The 18800-nt window shown below is 37.1% G+C and overlaps 1 protein-coding gene across 1 annotated transcript in view; it reads right to left on the reverse strand.

Moving 5' to 3' along the window:
* Positions 1 to 18800, reverse strand: part of LOC107693412 (espin-like) — an 80296-nt gene that overhangs the window by 4893 nt on the left and 56603 nt on the right. Inside the window, exons 10-12 of the mRNA XM_016492797.1 lie at positions 16733 to 16804; positions 12718 to 12863; positions 10511 to 10840 (exon numbers count right to left, since the gene is read on the reverse strand). Coding sequence (XP_016348283.1) covers positions 10511 to 10840; positions 12718 to 12863; positions 16733 to 16804 — 548 coding nt within the window. The remainder of the gene's footprint in view (positions 1 to 10510; positions 10841 to 12717; positions 12864 to 16732; positions 16805 to 18800) is intronic.

Consider the following 18800-nt stretch of genomic DNA (forward strand, 5'->3'; position numbering starts at 1 on the left):
TCCAAGCTGTTCGCCAATCACAACGCACTGGGACAGCTAACCAATCACATCACATTTCGTTTTTCGGAAGGCGGGCCTTCATCAAACCCGGAACTAATGAGAAGGGTATAACTGCAGCCTGGGCTGCGTTCCAGTCCATTTTTTTATACCCTTCACTCGCAAACTTCCCTCCATCTCGTTTACTCGGATGTACGTCATTGATTACGTTGCACGAGTGCCCACTATTGGCGGAACCCTTGGAATGGGCTGAACTGGAACAACCTAAGCGCTTGATCACTTAGAATCAGCTATGGAGCTGGTTTATTGTTTACATTTTTCCCCTTACGAATTTGTTTGGTGCAGCATTCTATATGTATATAGATATGCTTGGGCTGTTATAAATGTAAAAAATTTGTTTTTATATATTATAGAGTTGTTTGGGGTGGGGATAAATTAAACGCAATCTGCGATGACGTCATAGTCGTGTTGCATTGTGGTCTATGGAGCGGCCTGAAGTGTGCATATGAAGCAGATTCGCTCCCTCGGTCAAAATCGAAGGGTCGAGGGTATGTCCATGTAAACTTCCCTCGTCCACTTGACGAAGTGGAACGCACTTCAAAATGACGGTGGGGATTCCCCCGAGGGTAAGTGCTTAGGGAAGTTCGCGAGTGCGTGTCTAAAAGTGAACTGGAACGCAGCCCTGGAGATCTCCAAATGGGGGCAGGAACTCCAAAGTAGGGCGTGGCTTCCTCCCATTGACAGGCAGGCACATGACACGCATGCGCAATTTTTTCCCCCAATCCACTTAAGTACAAACTCTGCCCCACAGCTGATTCTAAAGATTGTATTGGTTGCGTCAATTAAAGTGTTGATTTCCTACACTATGCTACAAAAAATGCTAACCCCTAAACCTACCCCACACCTGACGGACAGTGGCACTCCGACGTTGCCTATCCCTGATATAGTTAATCAATATCACAAGAAGAGTGCTGTTTCCTCCAAAAATCAGCCTGATTACAAATGTGATATTGATTTTATACAACTGTTCAATAAAAAATTAGTTAATATTAAGAGACTTACGTTTTAGACACTATATTTCCTCTTTTTGCTCTATTTCGCCAACAAAAATAATTCCAAGCACAGTCACAGCGCTGTTTTGCGTCTCTGAGCAACATGAGGGTGTTTCGTTCCTGAATGAATCATTCGTTAAATGATTTGGTTCAATCGCAATGACTCACTTATTAACAGTGACTTGCTGCCATCTGCTGGCGGTTTTAATTTCACATTTAAAGTTTCAAAGATTTCAAATATCAGTATTCAAACGTTTTGTTTACAATATTAAAATATTATTTATGCATGTGTAACGGCAGGCTAAATGCATTAATGTCCTGCATTAATCAGTGTGTAAATGCATCTAAATGCCACTTCAGATGAAGATTCTGTGTTTCCTCTGCATTGCAAAGATGAATTTTGTTGATTGATACTTTCATTTGCTTGATAACAGCCCAAATGTCTTATTATAATTGACTGATTAAATATAAGAATTTGACTCAAATGATAATGCACACTTTTAGAAAAAATGGCTTTAAGGTAAAAATGACCATAAAAGGTAAAAATCTATTTAAACTTATTGGAAAAGATTCATTTCTGTCACTGCTGTGAACTGACCACCACACAGAATATGAATATTAAAAATTTTAGGAGTCAGCTGTCCACTGTAGTCCACAGTAACACTCAGTCAAATTATTGTTATCGATAAAATCCCAGAAAATATGAGATATAATTTTGTCAATATCGCACACCCCTAGCTGCCAGCCGTTCGGTGCAACTGGCAGAGCTGAATGTAAAATTTAACACCGCATACACCATCCTAACCCTCGCCAAAGAAGAGCTTAACTTTAGGTTATTTACAAAAGAAATCTGTCAGTGTTCTTTTCATTTTCTCTCTTCTTCAGCCCTTTCTTTTTCTCACAGTAGTTAGCGGAAAGCAGTGACAATTATGCTCTTTTTGTAAAAGAGCATAATAGTTTAAGGAAAAGGCAGCTAAATGCCCTCCAAAACACAGCTCGAGCTTGACTATGTGATGTCATAGTTAACGCTCTAATTCTTATTTAACTTTTTAGCTAATTAAGTTCATGGAAGCTCAGGGTTTAAATTGGGCCGGGCCCGTCCGGAGCTGAGCCCCGGCACAGAGACTCGTCATTAACGCTTCATTAACGCCAGACAACATGATTAAAACATCAGTAACCAAAAATAACTATGTAAACACCAAAACGCAAGTGTTATTCTGATTTGATTACATTTAGAGTAAGTGGAGAATGGTGGATATAATGCATCTACTGACGGAATATAATGCATCTATTGACAGTATAAGGCCAATAGATGCATTAGGCGAGGTATAAGGTCAATAGATGCAACAGGTCTGCTGAGGCGAGGCTCACACAGCCTCTCCAGGAGAAATCAAAACGCGCAACACTAAGAAACTCAAAAATTCAAAATGGAAAGTTTTTATATTTAAAATACAGTTAGCTAGGCAACATCACACAGCGTTTTCACCATTACGACTGTTTAATAGTTTATAAACAGTTCAATAAGCAAATACAATAATATTAGGTCCCTTACATTTTAGGCGGAAACAGCGCACCTCACAGCAACCAGCCGATTCATTGCTGATTAATTCCGTTTTTTGAACGAATCGGTTGAATCAAAGTTTCATTAGCCCATGCATAAACATCTGATGAATCTGCCGTTTGAACGAATCGTTTGAATGAACGACTCAATCTTGTAAATATTTCTCACTCATTAAACACTCACTACTGGCACTGGCTATTTTAATTTTGTTGAAAAGTATCATTTCCACCATCATTTCTTGTTTGTATATTCAAGAATATTTAAAAGAATCTCATAATGTTATTTAATGCAGTTGTATTTTTCAGTGTAAATGATTTAATTTGATTACGTATAGATAATCACATTATTATAATTGAATTGATAGATCAAATGTAAGAATTTGAAATGAAAGTATTAATGAGATTAGTGGGAATAGAATAAATCATTTGCACAAAAAACAAAACACACACAAACACACTTATATATACTTACCGTCGGATAAAATATTGAATAGCCTATATAAATATTGAATAAAATGAGAATATTGCTTCAGAATAAATCATATTTGCATAAAAAAAAAACACACCGATATACGTGTAAATATATATATTTACACACATATATATATATATATATATATATATATATAAGGTCGATACCATAGAGCCCCACCCCCACACACACACACACACACACACACACACATAGCAAATCCCAATTTAACCCCTGTGAAAGCTAAACTGGAGTTCATTATTTGTAGAGCAAAAATTGCTGTAATAAGCAATACTATTAAATGGTAAATTTAAGTCATTAAGTAAAAACTGGCCTTTTAAATATTTGTTCTTAAAAAGAACAATAATTTTATTATTATTATAACAGGAAATCACAAATCATGTCCAATCATAAACTTTAGATTTATTTAATCTTGTAAATATTTCTCAAAAAAACGAACAAACCATCAAACTGACACTTCACATATGGCTAGACACAACAACACTGTAACAGCTGAACAATATAAATGTCAATGTTAGGTGTAAAAAAAAAACCTCTTATGAATACCAATGGCAATAAAAACCTTTGTATTTAACTTCTTAAGTAGAAATCGACCTGCTTTTTAAAACCTCTTAAAAACAACATTGCCAAAAACAACTCCAAATAAAAGACAATCAAACTGAAAGATAAACAAAAGGTCAAGAATTCACATCCACAAATACATCATGAATAAAGGCATTGATTATGTTCAGAAACTAAGTGTGTGTTCTTAAATAACTCAAGCACGGCAAGAACATGTTCCCTCTTATCCTAAACAATGATTCTGATATTTTCCAAATAATTAGGCAACATGCAGAATAAACCACTTAAAACAGATGATGTAAAACATATTGTAGTGGTAATTCATGTCTGTTGTGGTAACTTGTGATACTCTCAATTGTAAGTCATACAAACACTAAGGAACAATAGTTGAAAGTTACAAAATACAAATGGCTTTTTAAAATAAATGAATCAGAAAGAATTCAATCAATAAACAAAAATTATCATTTCAAAAATGTTCAGAATACTTTTACATTAAATTTCAAGAAAATGTATTTTGTGCTTCATTGATTGATGATTTAAAGCTCTTTGAACAGACGGATATGACTGTTCAAATGAATTAGCACACCTAATGCCTGTGTGAATCTTTTGATTGTTTAAATCTTTAAAAGTTGAACAGACTGTAAATGTTCTGTCACTTCACCTTGTAAGATGAAGTGCTATGATTTCCATGATATTTCTATGTATTTATTGTTTTATATGCATGATAGCAATTTACAAAATAAATACATTTTACACCACTGCTAAGAGCTGTTCGTAGGGTTTTATTTGCATTTGTATCTTTAAAGCTCTTCATGGCTATTAAACAAATAAGAGTAGCTAAATATTTAATTTTGTATGATGCTACTAACTTGGATTTCAAAACGATTACAGCTCAACATTTGATTGCTTCTTTTGACAATCAAGATGTTTCTGGAAGTAAACTGCCTCACTGATCTGCTGAACGCAAGCATTTATTCTGTCTCCTGATAATTGTGTTTCATCCTTCAAATAATCTGACCTGACAAGTCAGATGTCGAACATCTCAGCCTCCTTCTCTTTCCAGAAGGCGAAGCTTCGATCAATGTATCTGATAATTTCCTCATTGCTAAACTCTTTAAGCTCATAGATAAGCTTGATGGAGTCCTCATTGGGTTCCTCTTTAATATTTGCTGGGCCCTGTTCGTTCACAGTAGGAATGCATGGGGCTTCTGTCTGGGGGCTTTCAGCTGCTTGCGTTACTATGTTTTCTGACTGTGGTGCATCCTGTGCATGATGACGTTCATCAGGTGATAGTTGAACTTCACTACTACTCTTCTGTAGTTCTGTATCATTTATAATAGTCTCAGCTGAGTTCTCAGAAGTGCCCTGTTGGGTGGCCTTTGCAGAGTCATCTGAAGTTGGCCCTGGGTGTTGATTAGGGACTTCTGGAGGTGAAATACTTGTGAGACTTGCATCAGCTGGAGCGTCTTGCGATATGTTCACGGATGCCTGCAGAACCTCCGGAGGCAGAATAAGCTCAGCCGCTTCCAGCAGCCCGCCGCCCTCCACAGAGTCACCGAAATACTTCACCTTGATATCTTCAAAGCCGTCCGACCAATCGCGTTTCCCGCTCTCAAGGCTCTCTATGACCTCTCGGTGGAACTGGCGGATCACTTCCCACGGGTGACTGCCTAGTCTGTCAAACATCTCGTAGCAAAGCAAGTGGCGAAACTTCCGTTCAGTGCGCGACATGTTCATCTCCAGAAGCTGGAAGTAGCCTAGCATGAAAAGGTCAAGGGTTAGACTCTCATATTGAACCGGAGACCCACTGATGTGGGGAAGGAAGTGCTCGGGCCAGTAGATCATCTGAGCTCGACTGAGTCTGCGGATTTGTCTCGTGGGCACCTGGCTCATAATGGTCCTCCAGTGGCCAAGTAGATTTCCCACCACCTGTCTCTGCTTCATGAAATACAGCAGCTGGTCATCCTCCGTTTGCATGGTGCCGTCGGGCTTAGCTAGGTTGTGATAATACAGGGAATGGGAGTCGTTCTCCTCGACACTTAGAGTCTCCCCTCTACCTGAGCACTTGTAGGCTTCAGTCATTGTGTACTTTCTCCAGTGCTCTAGGAACAGAAACACAATCCTTTCCTTGCGCATCTCGATGCACTCCTGGACATAGCTCAGGTCTGTCTGCACCTCTAGACTGCGGGTGAGATGCTCTGAGGTTAGTGGATTCGTGGGGTGGTCATGATGCTCCGGTGCAGATGGTCCAGACCCAGTGTATGTCAAAGATGAATGGGACTGCGTTATAGGTTCCTCATTCACCAAAGGTAAATTTAAGTCTTGATCTATCGGCGACCCATCTCCGGCTTGCGAGTGGCTCTCACTTAGAGAAAACAGCAACTCGTCCTCCAAGATGGGCTCTGAGGGGTAGCTGCATTCACTTACCGCCGGCAAGGACCTTGTGCGTTTGTATATGCAGTTTGTTTTGTCGTCCTCGTTCTTTGACTGGCTATGGATTTCGTAATTGGCTTTCAGGCTCTTCACAGACACACCACACTGCTTAATCTCCTTCTCCACCTCCTCTCGAGTGGAGAATGATTGCGATCGGCCAATGTTCCCAGAATTTGAGATCCCCGTCTGGCCCTTTCCACTCTTCAGGCCTTCGTACGTATATCCCTCATTGATAATTTCCAGAATATCGATCTCCTTCCCGCCCAAAGTGGCGAGCAGAATGGCCATGCTTTTGAGCAGCGTGGAGATCTTGCTGCACCAGGCAGGCAGGTCTTCTGCTTGCCCATGAACCTGTTTGGGGTTGACAGAGAAGTGGTCTTGGTTCAAGGCTGCAGACACAGGTAGGAGTTGCTTCAACTCTTGCTCCAGCTGCTCCAGATCTTTCTCCACCTCTGTCACTTTGTGCATGACCTGGAGGTTCTCGATCTGCTTCTCAATGCGGATGAGGTCGTCCTCTGTCATCAGTTCCCCAAAGGGACCCAGTATAGCATTGTGCACGTGTGAATAATGCCAGTCTTGGGCTTGATAGTATCCACTGGCAGCAAACTAAAGTAGGTTCAGAGGAGGATATAGAAGGGAACAAAAACAGAGGTGGGCGTGCCCTTCAGCCTGTGGATCCGGTGCGTTACATACACGCCTTTAAAGCCTCTTCACCCCAAACGTTTCAAACTTTACATGAATTTAGTGGTGCGATGATACTGCCTTGTTTTAACTGAATTGACTTTACTTGCAAAAGAAGCTTCAGTTAAAAAAAACTAAAATTGCAACAGAGTATGGCAAGACCGCTCATTTGTCTTAGAAATTTATTGTCTGAGTTTTTGTTAGGATCTATTAAATATATAAAAAATACTCTGGGTTACTTTTAAATGATTGCCTATGGACACAATCAGTGATATGCTAGTGAATATTACAAACAATAATTTCAATGCAATCTTCAGTTCGTAAAAAAGGAACAAGAACTATATTTTCAGTAAAACACTTACTGTGTATGTAGTAGGCATCGGGCCAATGGGTTTAAAAGTTCATATTTTTGTAAAAGCACTCGACTATCTCATTAAAAATGGTTGCTACTTGAGCCATAAAGCTGGCTAAACCGTCCTTTTGAGTTGTGACTAAACAGAGTTAAACGTTACCAGCATAATATTTGTGGATGGAGTATGCATAACTCAGCTCCATGTAAATACTTTCTGTTTTCGAGTTGATATATGATACGTCACTTTTTTGTAAGTATATTTACAGTACATTCCCAATCAGTTTTTTCAAACTGAGGACAATGCTAAATGTATTTCTTGTAATTCCACAGCCTGCCATAGATGTTGTCCATATAGACATTCATTTGAAAATTACCCAGAAGTTTCCTTTAAGTGTGAAATTCATGTGTACTTTATCTGTCAGTTATATTTAGCTCATGCTTCCAAGAGACTTGACTATATGCACCTGATCTAAAAAACAAAAAAACAAAATGAAAAATACTGAGAAACCTTCAGGACGTTAACAAGATGTATGAAGGTATAAGATAAAAATAAAGCGCTTAATGAGTAGAATGAGCAAGACGACCAACTGCACTTCGTGCTGTAAGCTCCAGTTGCAGTGTGAAGGGGCTTTGCATCACACCACTGAATCCCCATGTAAAAACTTAGAGCTGTCGTGCACCGTCGCCAGTAAGCCACATTAAACTAATACTTCCTTAGTAAATGTCAAACACACTTAGGCTTGTCTTGAGAAGGTCACAACAGCCCCAAATTAAACACTGCATCACTCAACACAGAGTCAAGGAAAAGCCAACCAAATGTCACACTGCAAAACATTCACACCCAAGATGACACCCAGACCAAAACTGAAGATTGAGCTTTATTTTTAGCTTTTAGATTGAGTTTTTCTTTACCATAAGCTGAAAACCTTGTCTGAGCAGTAATTTTAAACTCTTAAAGGTCTAGAGCCAGCTGTAACATGTGTTTGTTTTAGCAGCCATTTGACTTTGCAGTCAAGAGGGACACATCAATATGTTCACAATGAATAAACAAAGTAGCCTGTAAAAGTGATTCAATAATGCCATCTAAGGCAAGAGTAAGTAATCTGGCCCAACTTACTGGTGTCATAAAAAGACACCCTGTGTTTCCCTGGACAAAATATATACAAATATACTACTCACACAATATTATTAAGTCATTGACAAATGATATCTCATCCCAACACTAATTCTCCATCCTTCCATCTATTAACAACAAATTTCTAAGATTTATATGCTGACAATTTCTGCTAACCTGAAAATGTATTTATGAAACAATTCCAGAGCTGCATAAATGTCTGCTCATTCACACAACACTGCTTTATACAATTTCCCATTCATGGAGAAGTGACAGATCACACACATCACTTTTGCAATTAGTAGATCTCGCATATAGTTTTCAAAAGAAGTTGGTGTAATGCATATGGACTATATGGGGGTTTGGGGGTTACGCATAACACAATTTCTGACAATATTTTATATTATATATGAACTGACTTTAACTGAAAAACTGTTTTCTATTGTCCTTTTGCATTATCAGCACATTTTTTTTCTGTTTAACACTGTAAAGCTGCTTTGACACACACTGTATTGTATAAAGCGCTATATAAATAAAAGTGACTAAAAGAAGTGTGTACACTCAAAACTCACCATGCAGACACCCACTGCTCCGCTATCCTCCATGTAGATAGACCAAACCTCAAACTCACAGCTAAAATTTACACTTGAAATCATGAGCTGTTTAAAATCTAAAGAGGTGATCCTATAGCTCACACTACTTGGACTACAGGAGGATAGCGCAGATGTCAGAAGCTGAGAAAATGCACTCATTTCCATTTATTCATTGTAAAAGTTAAATTGTTAGAGTTAATCTTTATAAACACCATTGTATATACACATTTAACAAACAATTTGAGATTGGCTATGTTCAGAAGGGAATACTAGCTTAAATATGGTAATTTTGTATTCTAAATGAAATATTATATAACATGTCATAACTTTTGGAAGCCCAGTCAAATAAGGCAAGAAATTGTAAAGCACTTTATATTAATTTAATTCATCACAATTGAAATGGAAAGTCAAGTGAGGTGCATTCTATGTATAAAGACAATTTGCATATTGTGCACAGAATTTATCTACTGCAGATACAGTAGTATGTTAGTATGCTATTCCGAGCGATTATTTAATATGCTTAAGGACCCCATGAAATGCCTTGACAGTTTTCTCTCCTGTGTTGATGGATATCCTACTGAAACAGGAAGTGGGGACAATATTTGGGAGCTTTTCCCATTTTTAAAAAAAATAGGCAATACTATATAGTTAACAAAACATCCCGAAAAAAATCCACAGCTTGTAAAATTGACAAAGGAATGAATAAATATACCAGCAGCCTCCTTTGTAACCAATTAATGGTTGGGAAAGCACATTATATGGAAAAACTATGCAACCAAAGACGCAATTCACACTTTCGATTAGGAAACACAAATCACTATTAACTAATTGCCTATTAGTATGCATATTACTAGCATACTGGCTGTTTATTAGTACTTATAAAGTACAGGGGTCATATGATGCGATTTCAGGTTTTCCTTTCTCTTTGGAGTGTTACAATAGCACTGGATAGCTGACCAATCACAGCACACCTCGCTTTTCAGACCGATGAGCTTTGTAAAAATCGACGCGTTTCAGAAAGGCGGGGCATAGAGGAGAAACAATAATGTACAGTATGTGGAAAAGAATGTGTTTTTTAACCTTAAACCGCATAAACACATTTCATTACACCAAATACACAAAATAATGTTCTTTTTTAGCAACATCATATGACCCCTTTAATGCATGAACATATTCTAGATCCCTTAACCCTACCCAATACCTAAACATAACTACTTCAACAACTACCTTACTTACTATCAATAAGCAGCAAATTAGGAGTTTATTAAAGGAAAACTCTTAATAGTGAATATGTGTTCCCTAATCTAAAGTGTTACCAGACACACTGATGAACTATGATTTGCTTCTTTCTAATGTGAGTCAGAGGCAGCTGTCATTATTAGGGAGTGGACTTTCTTATTCTAGGAAGCATTTTAAGCGGCAAAAATTTGTCATCGGTAATTTATACCAGATAATAAAGACTATTTTCGTGCGTGCATGTACATGTTGTCAGCTCTTAGGAATTTACTAGCATATAAATGACCTTAAAAGCATGGATTGATTCCGTGGGGTCTTTAAGTATGTTATGAAGCTGTGATTTGAAAGCTTTTGTTAACGTGACTAAATGTTGAAATCTGGATAAGAGATGCACTGCCTCAGCTTACGTTGAAAACACCCAGCTGTCTCATCACTCACCTTTCTCTTGTTCTCTTCCTCCTCCTGCATCTTCACTTGTAGTTTCCTCACCATCACCTGTCTCTTCCACTCTGGGATAGCTCGGCCCTGCTCGTCATGTGTGGGCACCAGACTCTCAACATCCACCACGCTGGACTTGTCCTGGACAACAGGAGTATTTCCGTTGACGGCGGTTGTGAGCTTCTCGCTGCTCTGTGAGGTGTTGTGGTTCTGGGGCGACCCACCGCTGGTCGTGGGGCAGACAGGTGGTGGAGATTGTGGCTTTGCAGATTGGGTGTCGTCGGGCTGGCGTTTTGGCAGAAGCTCTGGCAGCGATGACGGACATTCCCCCTTAATATGTGAAAACGATCAATCAGAATAGAATGGTCCAGAAGAAAATATAGATATGGTCACAGCTGGCTTGAATAAAAACACTCTTCAATGGTTCTTCATAGCATCTAAAGATCAGCAAATAATTCTCATCTTCTAAAGAATCAAGTTCACTTGAAATGAAATCTGTGCCGATCACTGTGTTTTTGGCTGTATAAATGTCATTGTTTTTTATTGTTCTTTTTTTTTTTTTACAATAAACAATTTTGTTAAGCTTGCTATTTGATCTCCAGTGCAAAACTAGTTGAGAACCTCTGCTCCACTTATCAAGAACCATTCTTCTTTTTGTATTATAATATGATTGTGTTCATAGTGTTCTGGAATTAATTAAACATTTCTAATAATAATAAAAACGAATTATGTGTTTATCAAACTCATAATTACAAGTTTTTCATTCAGAATATTATAAAAGCTCTGTTATAAAACAGAGTTCCGGTCCTTGATTCTGATTGGCTGAGCCGCGTTCAAAGCTATTATAAATTACTCTACAAACACACACCTTTGTTTACTTTGTGTGTTGCTTGGCAACCACTTTGTTGCAACCACAACTGATTCTGCGGAGCTACATTGTTTGGTGGAAGAATACTGTTTTTATTAATATCATTACACTTTACTTGCTCTGTTTTATTCTGTGAAACCTTACTACGTATATGGAATAACCGTTTTACAAAAGCAATAAGCCCCGTGAAGCCGTGGTTTACAGTGAATTTATAATGATGTCATAAATTTAAACTTATCTGGTGCTCTTTATTAATCTCGTCAATATAGAGAACACAGATGAGAATAAATATCATAAACAGAGACATCTTGTACTTATGATACTTGCAATTGTTACTCACCATAAAATGTAGGGGAAAAAATGGTAACACTTTATTTTAAGGACCTATTCTCACTATTAGCATGCATATTACTAGCGTATGGCCTGTTTATTAGTACTTATGAAGCACATATTAATGCCTTATTCTGCATGACTTTATTATAGATCCCTTAATCCGACCCCATACCTAAACTTAACAACTAATTATTATTAATAAGCAGCAAATTAGGAGTTTATTGAGGGTAAAAGACATAGTTAAAAGTTAATTAGTGTTCCCTATTCTAAAGTGTTACAAAAAAAATAGTTTGACTGTTTGTTAAACAAAAATAATTTACATAAGCAACCACAGAACTGTCAGTGTAATTTATTTCTTGAAATTATTGGCCAGTTAATGAAGGTAGATAAAAGAAATTTGAATGCTCTTCTGTCGTTTCCTGAATTATGTAACTTTAATAAATTGTGCTATTGTATTTCAGCAGAGTTACACAAGCCTGAATTATCCTGCACAATGGATTTGATGCCAGATCACTGAGCTGCACTCTTATAACGCTCCAAACTGCAACTCTATAATCTGAAACTAACTTTGTTTTGGATTATTTCATTATTTATTGTGGCTGCAGAAGTTCTATTTTGGGAATACTGATCCATATTTTAATGTATCCATCTCCATAATGATAACTGGAAATGATTTCAATGCTTATTGAATACAGAATTCTTTTCTCAGTGTTTTAAGTAATATCAATCCATAACGGGGACTCCTGTTTATTGTTATCTATATGCCATATATAATAATCAAAGGCTGCATGTAGACAACCGCTATAACTCATGAGACAAAGTACTTTTAATTTATGAGATTAACCATTAAGAATTTACATAAAGCTCAAAACAAGCTCATAAGTAAAACATTACAATAATAATAATGTTCTTGACAGGCTTCAGAAAATGCACCCTCATACGTTAAGAAATGTTTTCACTTCGTAGGCAAGAACTAAATTTGTGAAAGTAAGGGAGCATGACCTACATTGTTCGCCGCTGTGCCGTTGTTAGAGAAGACGTTCGTGTAGCCTTTACTCTGAGGTGTTGGCTTCAGTTTTGGCCCAGCTTTAATTTCGGCCAGAAGCTCAGAATTATCTCCAGTGGGGGACATCATGTTGAAGGATTTATTGCCTGAGATAAAGACAGAGGGAAACTGAGCCAGGATGGATGGATGCATGAAGAGAAAGAGAGAGACACACACACCGGACAAGCTTCTCCCCTAAATATTTAATTCAATGCATCTAAACAAATGTCTAAAGCAGTCAGTAACTCATGTGCTGGTACGAAATAGTTACTAATGAAATGAATCCACTCACTGAATGAAGTATACAAAAATAGGAGAGACTAAGGTAAAGGTCAATTTGAGAACGAATGAACAAAGGAAAAAGAACAGGCCTTTGTTGAAGTTTCAACCATCAGAATGATTTAAAATCTATGACATATTCGATTGCTCTGACCACTGCTATGTATAGTATAATACAATAATATTTATAATTCTTTTCAGCAAATTTAGTGAATTTGACCGAAAGGATGATATTGGCTGGCAAATGAGGACAAATTGGATTTTTTTTAGCCTGAAAATATGGAACTTATTCAATTAAAGATTGTTATATAACATAATCTACTTGACCAAAAGTGGCCTCTGCTCTTTAAGTTTTAGTCCCATAATACATGACAGTGCCAGGAAACAAAGGCTTGCTGTACCCAGAGTCTAATAATAATCTCTAAACAATCCACACAGTAATTTTGCTGCTTTAACATGCTTTTATCCACTTTATTTTTTACAAATGTATACAAATTAAATAAAAACACTTAAGGATAAAAACGTGACATACACTTATAACCAGAATGTTTAATCCACCAAAAGACTTTCTAAATATACATGATTGCTGATAGCTACAGGTATAAATAGAGCATAAATCTACCCTGCACAAAACCCATCAAAAATAAATAAATGAATCTGAATTTAAAATGTATAACTACTCAAACTGTCAACATAATTTATTTTCTTCTTCAACGTAGGAACTGAAATAAACTAAACAATATTGCTGAAGAAATAATAAAACAAATCTACATCACCTGTTGTTTTTTTGATTGAAATCTCCAGAGTGTCTCGTAACAGACGTGCTATTGTTTTGTCATAGCTGTGGTCATGAAAAGGTCTTCTCAGACTGAGAGAAGCCGTTTAGATCTACAACCCCCGATTCATACTGTCCTCTCCTCCTGCAAGAACAAAAACCACTGCGTTCGCTTTCTGCCGGTGGCTCATCACAGTCGGGGGAAGTCTGAACGGATCAGCAGTAATCAACTCTGACAAGAGACGGCTGCCAAATTGGAGCTGACCTCACGTCCTCTCCTCACTCACACTTCTTCCTCCCATCAGCTGCCTCCAGCTCTCCAACTCACAGCCGGGTGAGTGGATTAACAGAGTCTCACACACCACACTGAGTCACACATAAACGGCAAGCGACAGGCCTGAAAAAGTACACTTTCTGTTGATGTTTTGTTCATAAGATGCTTATAAATCCATTCATATCCTACAAATGACCATGCAAACACATTCCCTGCCTCTTAGCTACTTAAAACTGGTCTAGTCCTGATCAGCTTAGAGTGCTAAAAACCAGCAAACAAGACCAGCCAAGAAAAACAACACTCGATGAAAATAATAAAATGCTACTAACCACATACAATAGCAAAACTCAAATTAGACAGATGCTGACATGGACAGGTTGTGTGTCATGCCCTGATCCTCAAAAACCATTAGCAAAGCAAGAAAATATGGCGAAGATTACAAACATACAATTTTGCAACTCTGGGCTCATCAAATGAAGTAAAAAAATAAATAGATGTTGAGAACCAACAGTGCTCATATTTATGAATCACGTCAAGCTGTCCATTTCAATAAATCGATTCAACTCTGAAGAATCTGAAGAGTTCGGCATTTCTGACATCACTCAAAATGTATATAAAAATGTTTAATCGAAAAATACATGTAGGTAAATATTGCTGGTAATTACTATGCAGTGTTATGTTGATGCATATAAATGGAAATGACTGTATATAATTTCTCCTTGTGTTATTTTAGCCATTTCTATGGAAGCCTGTTTCCGCCACTGAAAAAAAAAGAGGTTATTTTTTATCTTTTTATCTCACAATTCTGACTTTTTTTCTCATAATTGCATGATATAAACTCACAATTGTGAGATAAAGTCCAATTTTGAAGGGGGCTGATATGTTCTCAGAATTGCGAGTTTGTATCACGCAATTATGAGAAAAAAAGTCAGAATTGCGAGTTTGTATCACGCAATTATGAGAAAAAAAAGACAGAATTGTGAGTTTGTATCAGGCAATTATGAGAGAAAAAAAGTCAGAATTGTGAGTTTGTATCACGCAATTCTGAGAGAAAAAAGTCAGAATTGTGAGTTTGTATCACGCAATTATGAGAAAAAAAAGATAGAATTGTACGCAATTAGTAAATAAACATAATAAGATAAACAAAAATAATGAGGCTGGGGGAAATAAACAAAGAAAGAAAACCATCATGTTTTGGCCAACATTACCTATTACTAGTTAAACGAAATCGCCATAGCTTAGTACAAACACACTATAAGTAACCTTCAACCTTGACTTGGCAAGTCCTCATTTATGACTTGTAGCTAAACATCAGTTTAATATAACTTAAACAAAGGCAATCAGAAGAACTTGTGCCTGAATATGAGCAGAAATAAGAGGATCAGGATGTTCACAATAGCTGTGCGTGGTGAGGAATGATGTGGCGTAGGATGGATGAAGGCGCTGCGTTGACGGCAGAGCAAGTCAGTAAGGCCGCCCTCTGTTTACAGACCTTTACACTCATTCATTACAGCATGACTTGCTATACGCAGACTAATGTCAAAACATGGCACTTTAATAGATTGCTTGTAAACTCAACAGTTTAATCAAAATTGTAAATGGTTTTAATTTCACAGGGATTTTTATGAGGATGAGTCAACATGAAATCAAAATTCACACCATATTTACTTAATCTTATTGTACATGATTCAACAGTGCATTGTATTTCAGAATACAATCAATCAAAATACAATAACGTTATTTGTGTCTGAAACAACTTTCCTTATTTTCTGATGTCATCAAGTTGTCATCAAGTTCTCTTAGTTGTCAACCAACCACCTGACTTCATTCTGGTATGGCACCCCCACTTTTTACATTCATTACATTTTACATTCAAGTTACTTTGTTTTCCCATTTATTCACTGATTCCTCTCCTGTCCCCGTGTTGACAGAAATTGGGTAGTAAGCGCAGAGGTGCTTCCTTCAGCCTGAGGCTCATTCAGTTCACTTTTGATGTGAAAGGGCTTTTACAGTTGCCAAAAATAGAACTTTCGGGTTTTTTGTTATTAAAGATAAATAAACAAGCCCAGCTCAGGTGACAGAAAGTAATGCAAAAGTAATCTAATACATTACGTTCCATAAAAAGTAACTAAGTAACACAATTAGTTAAAAAAAGTTATATAACATAATATTGTAATGCATAACTTTTAAAAGTAACTTTCGCCAACACTGTCAGAAAAACATCAGTAAAATGGGCTCTGAATGTCATTTCATGTTGACTTCATTGTATTTGTGATAAAGTGGTTTAAGCCAAAAAAACGACCTCACTCGTCGCACAATTTCATCAAAGTAGCTACGCTATATTAACAATCACAGCTGATGTGCCAGAGTCCCCGCAGCATCTGGGAATTCTGTGGGCTGATTGCAACTGGGATCACAGAAAAATCATGCTGGGTGCTGTGGTTTCTTTGGCTATCTGACATGAGAAGAACGTTCATGGTAATATTGAAAATTATAGATTTGATTTAGCTTGTGATCCAGTAGCCAAATAAACAACGCACTCAATGCTCTCGATTTAGGGAAATGAGAAGAAATGGAGTAAAGAATGGGACATAAATACAAACACACACATATGGTACACACATAATGAGGCTGGGGGAAATACTTACTCTTCCTCTGCCGGAGTGTTTCTGGAGCCGGGGTGACAGAGGGAGACAGATGCGTAGAGGAGAGATCCCCTTCTTTAGAGCCAATGCATCATGACAAGAGAAGAACAGGGAAAGCCAGAAAATATCCATGCAAAGCAGAGAGAGAGACAGATCCAGGCAGACAAGTGTTCAGTGAGACAGGTGTGGTGAAGACAGATGCAGAGGATGACAAATACAGGAAGGAAAGAAAGGAGATGAACAAACAAAAAAAACAAACACAATGAAACACAATATTGTTTTGGCAACCTGTTCACCTCTTTACTACATACAACCATGTACTTGTGCCTTTTTTATTTTTAAACTTGTGGGCAAGGATGATCTATAGGTGACTAAAAGTCGTATACTTGTTCTGAAAATGTGTGACTGAAAAATATGTAAAAACTGGACAACACTAGATAAAGTGCTAAGTTACTTATTTGGTTGCTAGGTATTTGTTATGTGGTTGCTAAGGTGTTCTGAGTTCTTTTTGTATGTGTAGGGTATTCTAGGTGGTTGCTAGGGCATCTAGGTAGCTTCTTGGGGATTCAGGATAGTTGCTAGAGCGTTGCTAGGTGGTTGCTATGGTGTTACAATGGAATTGCTAAGTGGTTGCAAGAATGGTTGCTAGCAGGTTGCTATGTGTTTGCTTACTGGCTAGGGATGGGCGTATCAATCCGTGTATCATTCGATCATTCGTTTTTTTATTTAATATTGAAAGTAGAAAAATGAGAAAACGGCTCCTTTTTCGTTTTTTTTTTTTTTCCAAAAAACAAAAAAGGAGAATTCAGCTTAAATTTTCGTTTTTCGTTCATGGGTGGAAAAATTAATAAACAGCTTGAATATTCGATTTCTACACGTGGGCGGGAATTAAACGCCCCTTTCTGCTGATTGGTCAGCCGAAGATCAAACCGTGCCTTCATCAGTTCTTCCGCAGTATCACGCAGCAGAATAATAGTCCTCCACTGCTGCAGTTGTACGGATTAATAACCCATTTTTATCAATTTCATATTTTTCTCATCAAACAGACTAATGAATAGCTCGACACAACTCGTACCGGGGCAGAGTCTAGACACGGCTTTCTTCTGTGTAGACCAGCGGTTCTTAAAGTGATAGGGGGTCCAAGAAATAATTTGCTATAGCCTAAAGTATTTCCAGACTGTAAAGTGGCTTTTTTTTTATCATGATACATAGGCCTACTGTGATTTATTCCAAAGTGACTTATATGATGCATTTAATGTAAAATAATCTAAATGAAGCCTTTTAAAAGACAAGTATTCCCTGTGGTTGATGTTTGTGGCATGCGCCAGAAAGATGCTCAAGGAGACCGAGACGAGCTAAAGCAGCGCATTCTGTTGTTCTCTTTATTTTTCAAAGGCATGACATTTTGTAGTTATTTTGAACGTAACGTTAATATTAAATCAAAAAACGAATGATCGAATGATACACGGATTCGTATCGATCCTGAAGTATCGATATATCGTTATTGATGTGAGTATCGATACTCAAATAAAAAAATATCGATACTCAGGTGTTTTGTTTTTTTTACCAGTGATTTTGTTTATTTATCAAAAAAATTAATGTGTACAATATGCATTGAATTGGATGAATAACAATGCTTATCAGAGGACAGAAAAAAACATATGTTTGAGTTATTTCACAATAAACAAATTGAAATTGTAGTCTACATAGTTTGTAAAGTTAAGTGGGTATCATTACCAATTTTACTCTTAGTAATTTAATAAATTTCATAATTTAAAAATTCAGTTTAGAAGTAGGGCTGGGCGATTTGGCAAAAAAAAAAAATCTTGATTTTTTTCAGAACGTTTGACCGATTCTCGTTTTCTTACCATTTTTAACTCAACTTAAAAATGTTACTACAACATGATTCAAATAGCTTTTTCTTGATTAACCCTCTAGTTAAAGAAAATCCTATTCTAAGTGCAGCACACATGAAGTTGTCAACATGATGTAAATGTTAAACAAATCACTTGTTAAATATCTTTGCAGAAAAGATGCATAAACTACAAGTACATACTGTACAAACTTGTCT

This window comes from Sinocyclocheilus anshuiensis, unplaced genomic scaffold (assembly GCF_001515605.1).
Source record: "Sinocyclocheilus anshuiensis isolate Anshui unplaced genomic scaffold, SAMN03320099.WGS_v1.1 scaffold1562, whole genome shotgun sequence".
NCBI lineage: Eukaryota > Metazoa > Chordata > Actinopteri > Cypriniformes > Cyprinidae > Sinocyclocheilus > Sinocyclocheilus anshuiensis.